This window comes from Chrysoperla carnea, chromosome 3 (assembly GCF_905475395.1).
Source record: "Chrysoperla carnea chromosome 3, inChrCarn1.1, whole genome shotgun sequence".
Classification (NCBI taxonomy): Eukaryota; Metazoa; Arthropoda; class Insecta; order Neuroptera; family Chrysopidae; genus Chrysoperla; species Chrysoperla carnea.
In genome coordinates this window covers 25,240,128-25,256,524 of record NC_058339.1, presented here as the reverse complement: position 1 = coordinate 25,256,524, position 16,397 = coordinate 25,240,128, and the positions used below count along the sequence as shown (strand labels likewise).

The window sequence follows — 16,397 nt, the reverse complement described above, 5'->3', positions numbered from 1 at the left end:
AATATCTCGAAAACGGCGAGATTTGTGCCGCTTGAGAAATGTGTTCAGAATGACAAGAAGAATATTTTCCCAAACTCTGACAATATTTGATTGAAAGCCATTTTTCACAAGCAGTGGTCCGGGGTCCTTTTGTAATAAATAATTCCTTGTTCCTTTATCAAATTTCACAATTAACCCCTTATTTTAAATTTATGGTGCTGGCTACTGAGGAAAATAAACTCACGATCTCAAAATGAACCGCTTAGGAAAAACAGACAAGAGAAATAATATTAAATTTGGTTGTTATGTAATTGATATACATATAATAATAATAATAATAATGGAGTTAAACCTCCGTTTTTCAGACCATGTCTATAACAGAGGACCACCCACATCATTTTCTTTAATCTTTAATTATTTTTTAAAGTACATCCGAATATACAATTAATTTTATGATGTAGGTGGAGTCGGTTACTTCGTTCTTATCAAAGCGACGACGTTTTTTTCAATTTACCGTCCCATTAACTTTTTGTTCATACTACCGCTGCCTGGATTTGAACCCGCAACCTCCCAGCCAATAGTCAAAGCAAGTTACGACGCCTTAAAAAACTCGGCTGCTAAAATTTCCGTAAAATAAAAATCAAGTAAATTACTGTTGAATGTTGATCTTTATCACTGTTTTTATTATTTATTACAATCCTGCTATTCGCACCGTGTGTGAGTTTTATTGGAGGCGTTTCCATGGCAACGATACACTACTTTAATTATATAATTGTATGGATGCATAGATAATTGTATGAATTGCATTTATGACTTACATTGAAAATTTAATGTTATTGTCTCACAAATTTAAATAAATAATTATGATAATTTACATTTGAAAAATAATATTTGTGCAATTTGACTTATTTTCACAATTTTTAATGCATTAAGTTTAATTAATTAGTGTTTTTCAATAATTTTAATTTGACATTTTCTGTAACATTAACATGTAAAGAATGGCAAATTAGTCATAACAGCCTCCATTATCGCCATAATTTTTCACGGGAAGCGCTGGCATCGATTTTATTGTCCCCACCATGGCTACGCACACAACGAATACATCAATTTAATTTGATTGCACTATACCCATAAAAATTACCTATATTAAAACAATTTTTTTGCAATATATGAATATAATAATAAATATACATAATTGTATATAAAATAAAAATATTATACGTATCTCTACTACCTACCTACCTCTATTACTTTAAATAAATACCCCCTTAGAATAGAGTTTTTTTTTTCTTTTTTTCTTTAATTTAAAAATGATAATTGCCAGTTACGAATTTAATTAGGTACCGAGCATAAGGTACCTACTAAATATTTCTTGTATACTTCGTAAACACAACATTTTTATTTTTATTTATTATTTTAAAAAAAATATTGTAATAATCATTGACGAATTATTACATATTTGTTGGTTTACTTAGAATACAACAATCAGAATTTGTTAAAAAATTTATGGTGTGTTAATTCTGTCATTGATTTTTTTTTTTAAATAAATTGTTTCTAAGATTTAGTGAGTGTATATGTTTGTTTGGTGTTTTTCTGTGTATGAGTGTTGTGTTTTATTATTTCAATCATGGTGAGTTTTTTAATTTTAATTTGTATTTTTATTTATATATTGTTTATGCTCTATTTATTATTCAAATGTTTTTATTATTCGTAAATATTACATAATTACAGTATTGATCATCTATTATGATTTAAATGCGAAATGGATAGGTTCAATTTATTTTTTATAATAAATTGGTTTTTGTTCAATTTATTTTTTATAATATAAAGGATTTTTCACCCCCGAACTAAAAAAAAGGGTGTTATAAGTTTGACCGTTATGTGTGTGTGTCTGTGTGTTTATCTGTCTGTGGCATCGTAGCGCCTAAACGGATGATCCGATTTTAATTTTTTTGGTTTCATTTGGAAGGTAATTTAACGGAGAGTGTTCTTAGCTAAGTCAAGTGCGAGTTAAGGGTTACATACTCAAAAAAAAACTATAAAATTGGCGATAATCTTCAAAATCAATCTAGTTTGGAAAAGGCATGACATACCTATAATTTTAACATACAAATAATTACTATGAAAATGAATGGTCTAATAAACCTGGCTCAATTCATTTTGAAAAGTGAAATGATAAAATATAATTAGGTTTTTCCAAAATAAATAATATTTGGAAATATTTAAAATATTTAATTAAAATATTTCCAAAAAAATTTTTCCAAAAAATGATAGCTCTCTAAATATCCTTTTCATCTCATCTGATGTTCTTAACCATCACTTTGATATTGATTTAAGAAGGAGTGTTATAAAGTTAAAGTGTTTATCCGTGTGTTTGTGTGTTTCTCAGTGGCATCGTTGCCTCTAAACGGTCAAACCGACTTGATTGAGAACATTTTAAAGCTAAGTTTCCAAAAATCGGCTTACAAGGAATAAATCGCATTTGTCGAGAGTTTATTTAAATTTTGAAAATTTCTCTTGTGCATAATGCAATTCTAGGACGTTTCCCAATACCAGGTTGTAACCAAGAATGTATCAAATAAACAAAGAAGATCGTGGCTGTTTTTACTTGAAAACTTCGGAAAATTTTCATTATTCAGGCCAAAACTGATATACTTTCCAGCCCTCCACAAAGTAGAAAGAGAGAAATTGGGATACCTTGAACCAAGTTCATCTCATGGTTTAACACGTCCCAAAAATTTTCATTAGTCTCCTTGTTCATATTAAAATTTGTTGACTTTGATCAATCAAATTGATCAATCAATTTGAGACTACGGATTCTTCTAGTTTTGAATAAATTGAAAATTTTCGGCTATCTTCTAAACATTTTTATTCTGTGAAATTATGAATAATTATGATGATTTTTTGGCTATTTTAGAAGACCCAAATAATTATATATAATTGTAGTTTGTCGAGGAAAAAATTATGAAGCATGAATGCTATTTAAGTAGATTAGAAGATAAATAAAATTTAAAAGTTATGGATCAAATTTTTTTTTTAAATAGGTAAATATTTTTTAAAATAATAAATCAGTTATTTGTTCAGTATTAATTTTTGAACAGTTTCTAATTTCATCAGCTACTTGCTTCAATTGAGTCATCCTATATATACCAATTTTATTATTGTATCAATAGAAAAATATTAGGGTACAATTTTCTTTTTATTTTGATAGTTTCTTTACTCCATACAATACATTACAGTATTTATGTATAGTAATCTGATTTTTTCGACAAGTAAATAGTTTTAAATGTCGTAAAATTTTAAAATAATATCTTGTCAATTCTATCCTTGGACTATACATTTACCTACATGCACTATTACTAAACTATGCTAAGAATTCTCTAAAAGAATTCTTCTTATCTGAAAATAGTGTTCAACGTTTCTATACTTATCTGAAAATACAATGTCTTCTTATCTGAAACGACATTGATAACTTTAAAAATTTCTCTACAAAATCCATTATTTTATAGCCGTCAACTTCTTTATAAATATTCAAAAAAATGACCTTTATTTATCAAGTTATAATTAATTAAATTATATACATCCGATTTGAAACTAAAAAAATGATTTTTATATTAACATAACTGTGCCCCAAAAATAAGGTGATATTGTATTTATTTTGAAAATTCTTTATTTATTTCTCCAAATCAATTTCATCCCCTTCAAAGTTATCCCCTCCCGATGCAATGCACTTATACCAACGGATTTTCCAATCTTCGAAACACTTGTTGTAGTCAATTTCCGGGATAGCCTTCAGTTTCGTCTTCGCTGCGGCTTGAATCTCCTATATCGTATCAAAACGGTGTCCCCGGTGAGGTGTTTTGAGCTTGCTGAACAGTCAGAAGTCGCATGGCGCCAAATCAGGTGAATACGCTGGTTGCGAAACGATATAGATTGAGTTTTTGACAAAATTATTACGAATAATGAGTGCAGTATGGGATGGTGCATTATCGTGGTGTAAAAACCATAAATTTTCTTTCCACAATTCCGGGCTTTTTAGGCGAATAGCGTTACGCAAATGACGCATAACGCTCAAATAATATTCCTTGTTGACTGTTTGGCCGGGCGGAAGGAATTCATAATGCACAACAAACGCGCGCAGTTTAAATTCAAATGTCACCTTATTTTTCGGACACAGTATTTTATTGTATTGTAAATTTAAAAATTCAATTTTAGTGTTTTAGATAAGCCCTCTTTATTTACATCTAGCACTTCTTGATGCAATCAATCTCTTTATTTACGTCTAGCACTTCTTGATGAATGTGATTACTTTAAGGTAGAGAATAAGGTCAACACACAAAAACACGTGGGCCGAAGGTCGAATACATCCTCTTTTTTAAGTGCAGTAGGTATTATAATAATTATTATACATCATAAATTTTCAATTAAGTTTAGTTTTCAACATGTTTTTGTAATATTACATGCATGTTTTGTAAAACAAACTTTACATATATTATATATTATATACGGTCTAACTTTTAACTTTGTTCAAATTGTATTACATACATAAAATATATTTTAGTCTATTGTACTTAAATGTTTTCTCAAAAATGTTTAATAAAAGACTTTTAATTTTATAAATTATATTTACTAAAAGCACTCCTATAGAGGAAAGTAACCCAGAAACGGGTTCATTTTATGCAAAAATGCATGCGATAAATTTTAGAAGACAAAAAAAAATGTATAACGAGCAATAATCTTGGTCTAGGCTTGCTGAAAGATTATCCAAAACATACCTTTTCTTTTCCTAAAGACAGGTAGCAGAACGCTGTCCTGGTGCAAGGTATAAAAAATTATTTTTTTATTATAAGTCAAATACCTCAACATGGCATTATGGTATTTCCAAAATGATCGAAATAATAAATCAGTATTTTTGTGTTTTTGCAAAAACAATGTGTTATGCATTTCGTATAGCTGACCTTGCAACAACACAAAAAATACACATTATTTCTGCAATCCTGACAAGAAAATTAGTTATGAACATTAAGTTATGAGTTCATTTTGAGAACGTTTCAAATACATGACCCATACTTCCACTACCGCGCTCGTACATCCTTAATTAGTCGGGCACATTTTTTGGAGAAATCTATGAAAACACATCATCCGTCTACCGTTTTCCCACAAGACCAATGTCCCCCCTTAAAATTTTCAGAATTGATTTAGACTAAGTCCATTTTCATATATGAAAAAATCAAGCCTTGTATTCAAAATATCTCTGGCGCTCGCACATACTTAAACACCATATTCAGCTATTTTGGACTACTTGAGCTTTACAGATCGGTGGTTTTCGGGAAAAACTTTCTGCCAACACTGATAATAACTATGCGTATAAAAATAACGCTAATACTTTAAATATAAAACAATTTAAATGTGATTTACTTTAAATATAAAACATACATGCAATATCACTTTCAAATATAATAAGCAAATTATATAGTAATTCACCGAGTTGATTGTTATTAGTCTACATATACTCTATAATATAATTTGATTTTATTTAGCAATGTTTAATCAACAACAACAAAATTAAAATTTAGTAATAAACAATCAAGTGTGTAAACTATACATAGGTTAACTAACTATATATATCACGAGGTTCAGTTTCTAGCATTTGTGTTCAATATTAAAGATTAAATGCTATAAAACTACTTAAAAGTAAAAAAAAGTTAATGCAAACCTGAGCTGGCGATACAGGCAACAAATTTACCCACATCACATTAAATAAAAATAAGTGAAAACAAACAACTGACTGAGTTAGTAGAAATACCATGTATTGACAGTGTTGATTGCGGAGTCGTTTGTTTTTTTTGACGTCATATAAGTAAAGAAAGATAGCCACTCTTAGCTAGCCACACAGAACTGATATTCCCATATAAATCTATATAATTTGCGCTCTCAAGGCTAAACAGTGATTTTTACGAAAAAATGTTTCAAGCACAAGTTGTATATTTTTTTACAAGAAGCTTAAACTTGTGTTCTATCTCTAACGGTTTACAAGATGAGTCTGCAATGACCCAAGTGACCTATGTTGCTCATTTACGAACTTCCTCACTTTTTATGTCCTGAGCACGCTATAAAAAATTCAGCTTAATATCTTCTTTTTTTTTCATTTTTGAGTTATCGTGTTGACAGACAGACGGGCAGACGTAAACAGATAACCAAAAATGGACTAATTAGGTAATTTTATGAACACCTATACCAAAATTTTGTTGGTAGCATCAATATTTTTAAGCGTTACAAAAGCTATAGATGAACCTTAATGAAGAAGAAGTTAGACGCCTAATGTGTTAAAGAATTTACCATCTCAAAAGGTCAGCACTCACTATATTATATTTAGGTATTAGAGAACTTTGAAATCTTTACGACCCCACGCTATTAGTCAGATGTTGAGATGTTGAGTACGTATATGCACAAAAATTATACGGAATTCTAAAATATTAGGAAACTTCTTTTCTTAACAAAAACAAAAACATTATTTTTTTTTAATATTTCATGTAAACAAAAAATTGATCGAAATTAGTAGTTACTGGTGCTTATTATTTTTAAATTTAAGTCTTACAAAATTAATAATTAATTTTAAAGTAAATAAATGGTAACAAGATAATGTTAACTTTCTGATAGAAAGCTATTTGTTTGTACCCCGAAAATACAAAAAAAAAGGTAAATTTTCGCTTTGGGAATTGTGCACTTTACAATTTTATAGCACACTAGTATGAATGTTTTTGATTGTCTGAATGTTCGAAAATTCCGTGAATGATTTATTTCAATATCCAAACATCCAAACATGCATTAGTGAAAAAATATTTTTTCCAAGTTTGGTTTCGATATCCCGAAAAGAAAAACATGTCTAAAGGCTGATGGAGTGGCGGTTTGTATCAATTTGCAATACTATACAAGTCCCATGCAAAGCAACATTTTGGTTTTACAAGGGATCCAGGAATACGAATCAGTCAAGAACTCGCGTTCCTCATATTTATCATACTCAGCTTCCTCCAAAGCCGGTTCTGATATAGTAACTTTTTTCAATCCAAAATTCTTAAGTTTAAGAAAAAAATGTCAATGGCTATAAGTAAGGTCAAGATTTTCAGATAAAACAATTTTACGCTTTTATTTCCTACTCTTAGTAATTACAATAGCAACCAAATATTCGACTTCGAAATATTTTATTTATGAAAAATTTTCTGAATATTAACAAAAACTCATCATGTAGTAAAAAGTTACTTCGAGAACCTTTTATATTGGTTCATAACAACGAAATTATAATAATAGTTTTTTATTTATAATTATAAAATTAAAATTAGGAATTGAAATAATTTTTTTCTTGTATAAAAATATCTTTTTTCCACGTATTTTTGCCGGAACCAGTTTATTTCAAGGTCTTCAATATATTTATAAACAAACAATGTACATACCTAATAATAATTGTATCACATTTTTAATATTAAAAAAAAAAATTAATGATTACCAATTGGACCAACAAAATTACCTTTAAAATTCAAACCGGTCAAATGTAATCGGACTCACGAACCACCAGGGTTCCTTACTAACAATATGTTTAAGTTTTTATGATGTATTTGTACAAAATCATTTACATCTTTATGTTTTTCATGTATAAAAGTTTTATTTCTTCTTACTTCATTTTAGTGTCCGACCGAAGGTCGATTTTTGGCCGGAGCCGATTAATCGGCTATCGCCACAACCTTCGGCCGAAGCCGAAGCCGAGCCGAAGCCGAAGGTTTAAAAACATGATTTTAAAACTTTAATATTAAAGTTGATCTTTAGAAGTTAATTTAGTGGTTATGATCTTGAGAAGTTGATCTAGAAGTCATTCTAAAGATGATTAAAAAAATTACCTTGAAATTTATTTCAAAATAATAACATTTAGAACAATTCGTTCAATTCCGACGTTTGCTAAGAACCTTCGGCCAAAGCTGAATTCAGGCCGAAGCCGAATGTTTCACCGAAGGTGGGTTTTTTGGCCGAAGGTGGCCGAAGCCGAAGCCGAAGCTTCGGTCGGACACTACTTCATTTCTTCTTACGGAGAAATAATTTCCGGATTATAAGCGCCACTCTCCACTCTCCACGGTACGAATATTCTATGAACGTACAAGTTTTCGCAGACCAGTTTTTTACAAATAGATTGAAAACCATGGTTTAGATTTATAGTTAAATGCAGGATCACATAATATTTTGGCACTTAGCGTCTGTACTATTTCTGTATTAACGCTACGTCGATAAATCAAAAACAGAAAATTACAGATTGATAGACAGAATTAAGGCCGGTCAGACGCCGCAGACTTTAACTACGGAATTTATAAAAACAATTAAGTAAGGACAGATACTTATCGAACGTGAGGTCAATGAAGATCGGTTAACGAACACACAAATATTATTTATTATTATGTGTTGCAATATATTAGCATAATATTAATTTCACTGATCTTGGTATTCATCATCATAAGAAGGTCGTCAGGTATACTGACCTGTTTAATATTTTTTAATGTTACTTAAATAAATTCATTTTCAAATATATTTTCTTTAAAGAATCAAAATTATGAATCCTTAAATATGAGTGAAGTTTGAAGGTATCCCAGAAAAGAACTATTGGGGAAATTTTGCCTAAATTTCTTGTCTGGATTCGGTATAATTTTATGTCGAGCATCTATATGAGTTTGTCTTATATATAACAAGTGAAAACAAACAATTGACTGAGTTAATTGTTGAAATACCATGTATAGAAAGGGATGATTAATCTGTCACATTACACGTACATACATGTCACACTCATATAACTGATATACTCATATATTACTACAATTTGCGCATAATATGCGTTCTCGCGGGTAAAGAGTGTTGTTTTCGAAAAAATGTTTCAAACAAAAGTTGTTTATTTTTTTACAAGGAACATTTTTTACATTTAAACTTTTGTTCTATCCCAAACGGTTAAGACCCAATTGACCTATATGTTGCTCATTTACGAACTCGACCTCACTTTTTACGTCCTCAGCACGCTATAAAATATCAGCTCGATATCTCTTTTCGTTTTTGAGTAATCGTGATGACAGACGGGCAGACGACAGACAGACAACCAGAAATGGACTAATAAGGTGATGGTATGAACACCTATACCAAAATTTTGTTCATAGCATCAATATTTTTAAGCGTTACAAACTTAAGACTAAACTTAGTATACCTTGGTATATTTCATATACATGGTATAAAAACACATACTCTCTCTATCTAATGATGAGCTGTATTTCCCTTTCGAACTATACCTATATGATTATTTTTATGAAAAAACTATAATATTGACCTATAACGAGTGTGTATGCATTAATTATAAATTATTAATTATTAAATGTCAATATTAATTGGATGATATGGCTTTAAAGTAGGTAGTTTAATAAAAATATAACCGGTTTTTATTAATTATTATTTTAAAAAACAAACAGTTTCAGTGACCTATATATTTTACAATTTAAAATGTTTATTTTTAGATATGAAAGATTGTAAATAATAGTGACAATTTCATCAATAACCAATAAAAAATTGCAACTTCCTACATTTTTTTTTTTCTTCTTAATAAATGTAGGTACTACTACTTCCTACGTGGTTGTGGAGGTTATTTGGTAAATGAGTTACAATGAAATTGTGTTAATCAAAAAAATTGAATTTGTTAACTTTATGACGTCATCAGAATTCAAAAAATTTAATTTTGCTCTATCACATTCAAATTTAATCCAATTTTGATAAATAAGGAATGTTATCCTACGAAATTGAGATCATAATTTTCAAATTTGTGATCAAAATTAAGCTAACTCTAATAAGTTCCAAGAATGTGGAGCCCTGGTACCGCAATTAAGCACAACAGTGATAGCTAGCGAAAAACTGACATCACAGTTGAAACGAATGACTCAATATTAGTGGATTTCAAAAAACATTCCAATAAGATCGAATCATTTGCCTGTGTTATCAAAAAAAATCGAATTTTTTAACTTTATGCCGTCATAAGAATCCAAAAAAATTTAATTTTGCTCTATCGCATCCAAATTTTATCCAATTTTGATAAACCAAGTATGTAATTCTACTAAAATTGGGTCATACTTTTCAAAATTGTGATCAAAATTAACCTAGCTCTAATAAGTTTCAAGAATGTGCAGCCCTGGTACCGAAATTCAGCACATTAGTTGATAGCTAGTGAAAAATTCATATCACAATTAGAAAAAATGACCCAAAATTAGTGGATTTCAAAAAAAAATCCAATAAGATTGGATCAAATTTGCCTATGTTATCAAAAAAACTCGAATTTTTTTACTTTATGACGTCAACAGAATCCAAAAACTTTAATTTTGCTCTATCACATCCAAATTTAATCCAATTTTGAAAAACCAAGTATGTAATCCTACTAAATTTGGGTCATACTTTTCAAAAATTAACCTAGTTCTAATAGGTTTCAATGTGGATCCCTGGTACCGAAATGGTGCACATAAGTGATAGCGAAAAACTGATATGACAGTTGAAATGACCTAAAATTAGTTGGAAAACATTTTTTATGTGTAGTTTTCTTTTAAGTTTTAAATCTTAATATAAGATCAATTTAGAAAAATAATTCGAAAACTTCTAGTTTTATTAATATATTTCATTCCATATGTCTTTCTAAGGCTAACATTTTGATTTATTTACTTTATTTTGATCATTTTTTTTCAAGAATTTAAAAACACATTGGTCACTACTTTTAAAATTTAATTTTTTTATTTGTTTTCCGTCCGAAATATATTTCGTTAGTCGGTTTAAGAGAACCTAAATATTATATAAGTACATAGAGAATGGCATTCACACCTTCTTTTTCCCTTGCAGTACATTACAACAGGTGTGGTTTTATTTTATTCTACCATTAAGAGGTTTATAAACTACGAAAATTTTTTAATTAAAAAATTTTATGCCCATTATAATGCAATACATACATTTCGCAATTAATTTAAGAAAAAGTTATGTGAAATAGTAAAATTTTGTGTGTTTCTTTCCTTTATATTGTACTAGAGTGATACCCACCCGCTTCGCTGGGTTTAAAAGTAAAGATTGCTTTCGCTTATCCCCTTTCTATAACATTTGAAATAATGGTAAGGATTGTTTTACACAAGTAAAATATATGTATGGTTTTCTATTTTTTTAAATGTTTAATAGTCGTAATTATTCATTGAGTTTATCAGAAAAGATGGTCGTGAAATATTTTATATTGATAATTTTTACAGAAATCTGTAATTTATGGTAATATCAAATTAAATTAATTTTTAAATTTTTTTATTTTTATTGATATATCTTTATAAATTATATCTCATGTGTTATTCTGAAGTATGAGCTATATTGCTGTACAGTTTCATTAAAAATCATTCGCTAGTTTTAGCGTGAAAGCGTAACAAACAAACAAACAAACATGCTTACTTTCGCATTTATAATATATAGAAATGATATAAATTATGTAGACTTAAGGTTGTTGAGGCGCTACAGAATAAAAAATCACCATTGTAAACTAAATGAGGTGGTTCTCACTCTGTTACCAGTTCCAGTTAGTACATTTTTAAAGCCTTTTTAATTAGATACTAGTAATTATTTATTTTTATCGAAAACTGGTGGGTTCATCTAACACTACTCTATTACGCAATTTTATAATAATTTACATAGAAATATGGGGTCGTTTAAAATTTTTATTTGGTCTCATTATGTCTAAACAGTAATTAGTTTTTAGAATAAGTATATTCATATAATTTGAAGTAAATTATAAGTAAATAAATGTACATTGTCAAATAAAACATTAATTAATTGATTCGATAAATAATTACTGACTGGAGGCGTTTCGTTTTTTCATATGCATAGAATTAATATCCATAATGATTTTAAATAACTGATTAGAACGATAATAAACATTTTTTTGATATTTTGTTTTGATATTTGCAAAAATTATGTCAACACGCAAGGTCAATCATCATAAATAAGATACATTTAAATTAGATATTTGGCAATTATTCATAAACAATAAAAACCTAATTTAGAACTACATATTTCATCATATCTACTAAATTTTCATTAATTAATTTAGCAATAATCATAATTTATACTTAAAATTATAATTTTTGGTATGTTTTAAATATGAATAGTAGGTAAATTATTATTAAATAAAATTAGTGGTTTTTGGTTTTAGATGGCATTGAAATTATCTTTCAATGAGAGTGATACCTACTTAAAATGTGATATGTCGTGGGGCACCCAGTTGGAACTGTGTTTCTTTCATTATCTCTTTTGTATTATTGAATAACAAGCATAATGATGGATGGAATAGTAACAAAATTATATTAATTTTTTCTCAAGTTTTCGTTAATCAAGTAGTGAAAATTTGAGATTTTCTCATTAATTACTATTAAAAGCAATATCAACAAATTTATGATCATCTTTATTAAATTTTATATATAACGGCATCTATAAACTATAGTCAGAAATTACCAAAGGTTAGAATTCATTAATTGTACAACTTTAATTATTATTACATACGCGTCCTTTCTTAGTAACACTATGTTTTGTTGCCACAGAGATAATATATATTGTTACGAAAATTACTACGATTTTTTTTTGGGATAGCCTCTCATCCCGAAATCAAATCAGAAACGTGCAATAAGGCAACAGAAAAACTCAACGTAAAATATTGTTCAAATGTCTACAACAGTTTTTTGATAGGACTGAATTTTAATGCCGAAGTTTTTCAACTACAACAATTCTATGAGTTGAATTGAACACTGAAGGTTAATTTTTAGGCATCAGTTGAAATTCTTAATGAAGTTCTTCAAAATATCTGAAAAACCGAATAATGAACAAATGCAACTGGCAGGAATGAAATTGATTTAGGAATTAATTATTTATTGCAAAACTTGTTACCTTGTAAATATAATATAAACAACAACATCTAACATGGTAGACCCTATACAGAGTGTACCATTTTAATATATTATGGTTAATACCTCGGTTTATAGTTAACCAATCAAAAAATAACTTTAAGGAATGTTGCATAACTTGAAGAGGGATATTATGTTCCGACATCAGATTGGACCTAGTTCCTCGGATTGCTTTAATAATCCATTTAGTTCCTAAAATGTAAGAGGTTAGAATAACACTTAAAATTAAAATGTTGAGTACATTGTAAATTTGTTTAGTTCATTGCTAATTTCTTCAGGGAATCAAACAAAGTGGTTTTTTGGTATTTCATAGAAAACAGTTATTTTAATCGATATTTAAAGCCCTAATTGAAAAACTTAATAGTACCGGCTAACTATACCTTTGATATTAAAAAAAAAATACAATCAATCCAAATTTAATGATAGTACTATAATCCCCGTACTTGAGTTCAATGTTAGAGTAATTATCGCACTACTTGAACACTAATCTGATAAGTACGTCATCACTTGATGAAATCTAGTACAATTATTTAATAAAACAAAAAAAACTTTTTCAATTTTCTATTAAAAAGGAGGTTTTATTTTTGGAATTTACTAATTTTTACAAATTACTTGAGGAAAAACCATGCAAAATGGGATTAAAGGTCTGTGAAATAATTTGCTATGTTTTTTAGGAATATAATCCCACTGTACAGAATGACATAGGATACATGATTAAATTTTCTTGATAACACTCTACATGAGGCACCAATTCCTAGAACTGTCCATAATAAGCTGCCTGCACAAGTTCATAAAATGTAAGGTTGACTCAAATGCTTGTCGCTAGCCTCTAAAAAGCACTAATAGAATATAAACGTCCAGTTTCTTGACACGTAATCTTACTCGATTAGTCACAGATGTCATGTCAAATGTCAGTTTTTGACTAGTGAATTAAAAAAGTTAATTGTATGTAATGACGGGGTGAAAATATTTCTATACGAAAATTATTGTATCATTCAGCCATAGAATTCTTCAGCTAAGCATGGAAAAACCGATAAAAGACCATGAGTTTTTCGATATGTTTGTTACACGAGAATTTCGGAAACTTCCCTTCATTTTAGATAAATTTTTAGGTAATGTTTTTAAGTTCCCCAAGACGCAAAAGCTGTCTAATTGTATTGCATCTGGATTAAACCATTTTTTTAAATGAATATAACAAAATAAAAATTTGGTATAGCCTAATATAAATAACTGATTGTACATAACTTTTTGTACCTAATTAACACAAATTTAACAGCGGGAAGCTTCCGTATAATGTCGTAGACTTTTTACCACATAATAAACACATGATAACTTTAATAAAATACAAAACTTTTAATAATAAAGTAAGTGTATATATTAGACTGGAATTATTTGCCAACTATAACTTTTAATTGACATAAATGACTTTTACAAACTTCATTTTCGTTTATTATGTTCACATAAAGCTTGCTTTGTTCATATTGCTTTATTTATTATTTAACAGCATTGACTGATGTAGGTACAATCAAACTTTATTGGAAACCCCACAAATGTCTTATATACAGGCTGTGTCGTTAGTCACGACGCATTTCTGAAGAACGAATTTAACAAGTCCAAAAGTCCCTAGAATTTTTTTTGATTCGATGCATCATTAAAACGAGATAATTTTAGTCAATTCTACTTTCTCAAATCAAACAACTCTACTTTAATTTTATCTTGATTTCTTAATTTTATTTTTCTGTCGCGATTGAAAGTCGATCGAAATCGTATTATTGATATAATAAATTGTTTGAAATATCTACTTTTGTGTACTATTAATCGAAATGAACTATTTAAAGGGGGGGGGGAGGTATAGCTTTCATGATGAAAATTTATAGGGGTTTTTAAATAATGTGACTCAGCATGACAAAGGAGGGAGTGGCAAAATTTTGCATGAAATAGTCTATGAACTAAGATTCTGAAAATGTTGTGCTACTTTTTGTAAAGTTTATACGAAACCGATCGAAGGCATTTTTCGGGTTTTTGGATGGCAAACAAATTTAATAAACGAGGTTATGCTTATTTCTGTACCTTATCTTATATTAAACTATTTTTAGTAGATTAAAGTTCATGTTTAATTTTTATTTATCCACAATTATGATTAATACTCTGTCTGGTTTCAAGTACTCTAAATATTTGTAGATATATTAATTTGAAATTGAATTGAACTTTGAATAGTCAAATTTAAAGTGATACCGAAATTCAATTCAAACGCAATTTGAAAATTGTTAGAATTGATACTAGATTGACATACACCTATAACAAAATAACACTGAATGCGAAAAATATCTATCGAACTAGGCGATTTTCGATTATAAAAATCAAAGTAAGAATAATAATAAGTACCTTCGTTTTGTTTTTCATTAAGGTGACTTTTTTCTTTTTTAGGAAATCGTGAAAAAGAAAGGATTTAATGTGAAATCCATTAATAATAGTTGACTTTAATTGCAATAATTGAGTTAATTGCTGAAATATCCTGTATAGGCAGTGTTGATTATCAATGCTTAACATTATTTCTGTATATAAAAGAGAATAACTGACTGACTGACAAATCAACGCACACATCCAGAACTTCTAGTGCTAGATTCGTGAATATTTGCATGTGGATTTTTTTGACACTGCAGGTTAACACTAAGAAAAACTGGTACTTATTTGGAAATTTAACTCCTAAGGTGGTGAAAAAGGCGATGAAAGTTAAAAGTTCGTCATTTTTTAATCAACTACTAAGCCGATTTCAATAACTGTTGAAGAAAGATGAGCCGTAGAAAGGTAGAATATCAGCATGTAAAATGGACTGTATTATATTTTCAAAAAAAAAATTCGAATTCTGCGCCAAAAAAGAAGTTATGAAATTGTGAACAAAAGGAGGATAAGTGAGAGGAAAGGAAAGTGAACAAACAAATATTTTTGAAGCTGAACAATAAAATTTTCCACCGGAAAATTTCGCAATCTGCATGTTTAGAAATGAATTTTTTTTAGATAACAGAAGAGGAAAAACAAATTTAAAAAAATTATTTAGTACGGAAGAAACACATTCAAATACATACAATCGATTACAAAATAGATGTTAACAATAATTTAATATTATATAACTTTTGTAATACTTCGATTGATACCCAAATTAATTTAGCATATAGCCTATCAATTATATAGTTCAATTATTTCTTAATTAAATACTTTAATTTATTTACAAAGGTTGTTTATTATTTATTAGCATAATATAGGAAATATAATTATACTAACTGATTAATAAATAAGTGTTACATATCCTTGAAAATTATAGATACAAGAAGTTTTACTTTTTAATTAAAATATATGTATTTAATTCGTTAAGCATACACATAAACCTCACTGTAGAAGATACAAAATTATTTTTAATGATTGACATAGGTCAGT

At 28.5% G+C, this 16,397-nt stretch overlaps 1 protein-coding gene across 1 annotated transcript in view; it reads left to right on the top strand.

The window, feature by feature from the left end:
- The first annotated feature begins 1,515 nt into the window (after nt 1-1,515).
- LOC123294687 (sodium-dependent nutrient amino acid transporter 1-like) overlaps nt 1,516-16,397 on the top strand; it is a 57,908-nt gene continuing 43,026 nt past the window's right edge. The window contains exon 1 of the mRNA XM_044875800.1: nt 1,516-1,609. Within this exon, the coding sequence (XP_044731735.1) occupies nt 1,607-1,609 (3 nt within the window). The 5' untranslated portion in view covers nt 1,516-1,606. The remainder of the gene's footprint in view (nt 1,610-16,397) is intronic.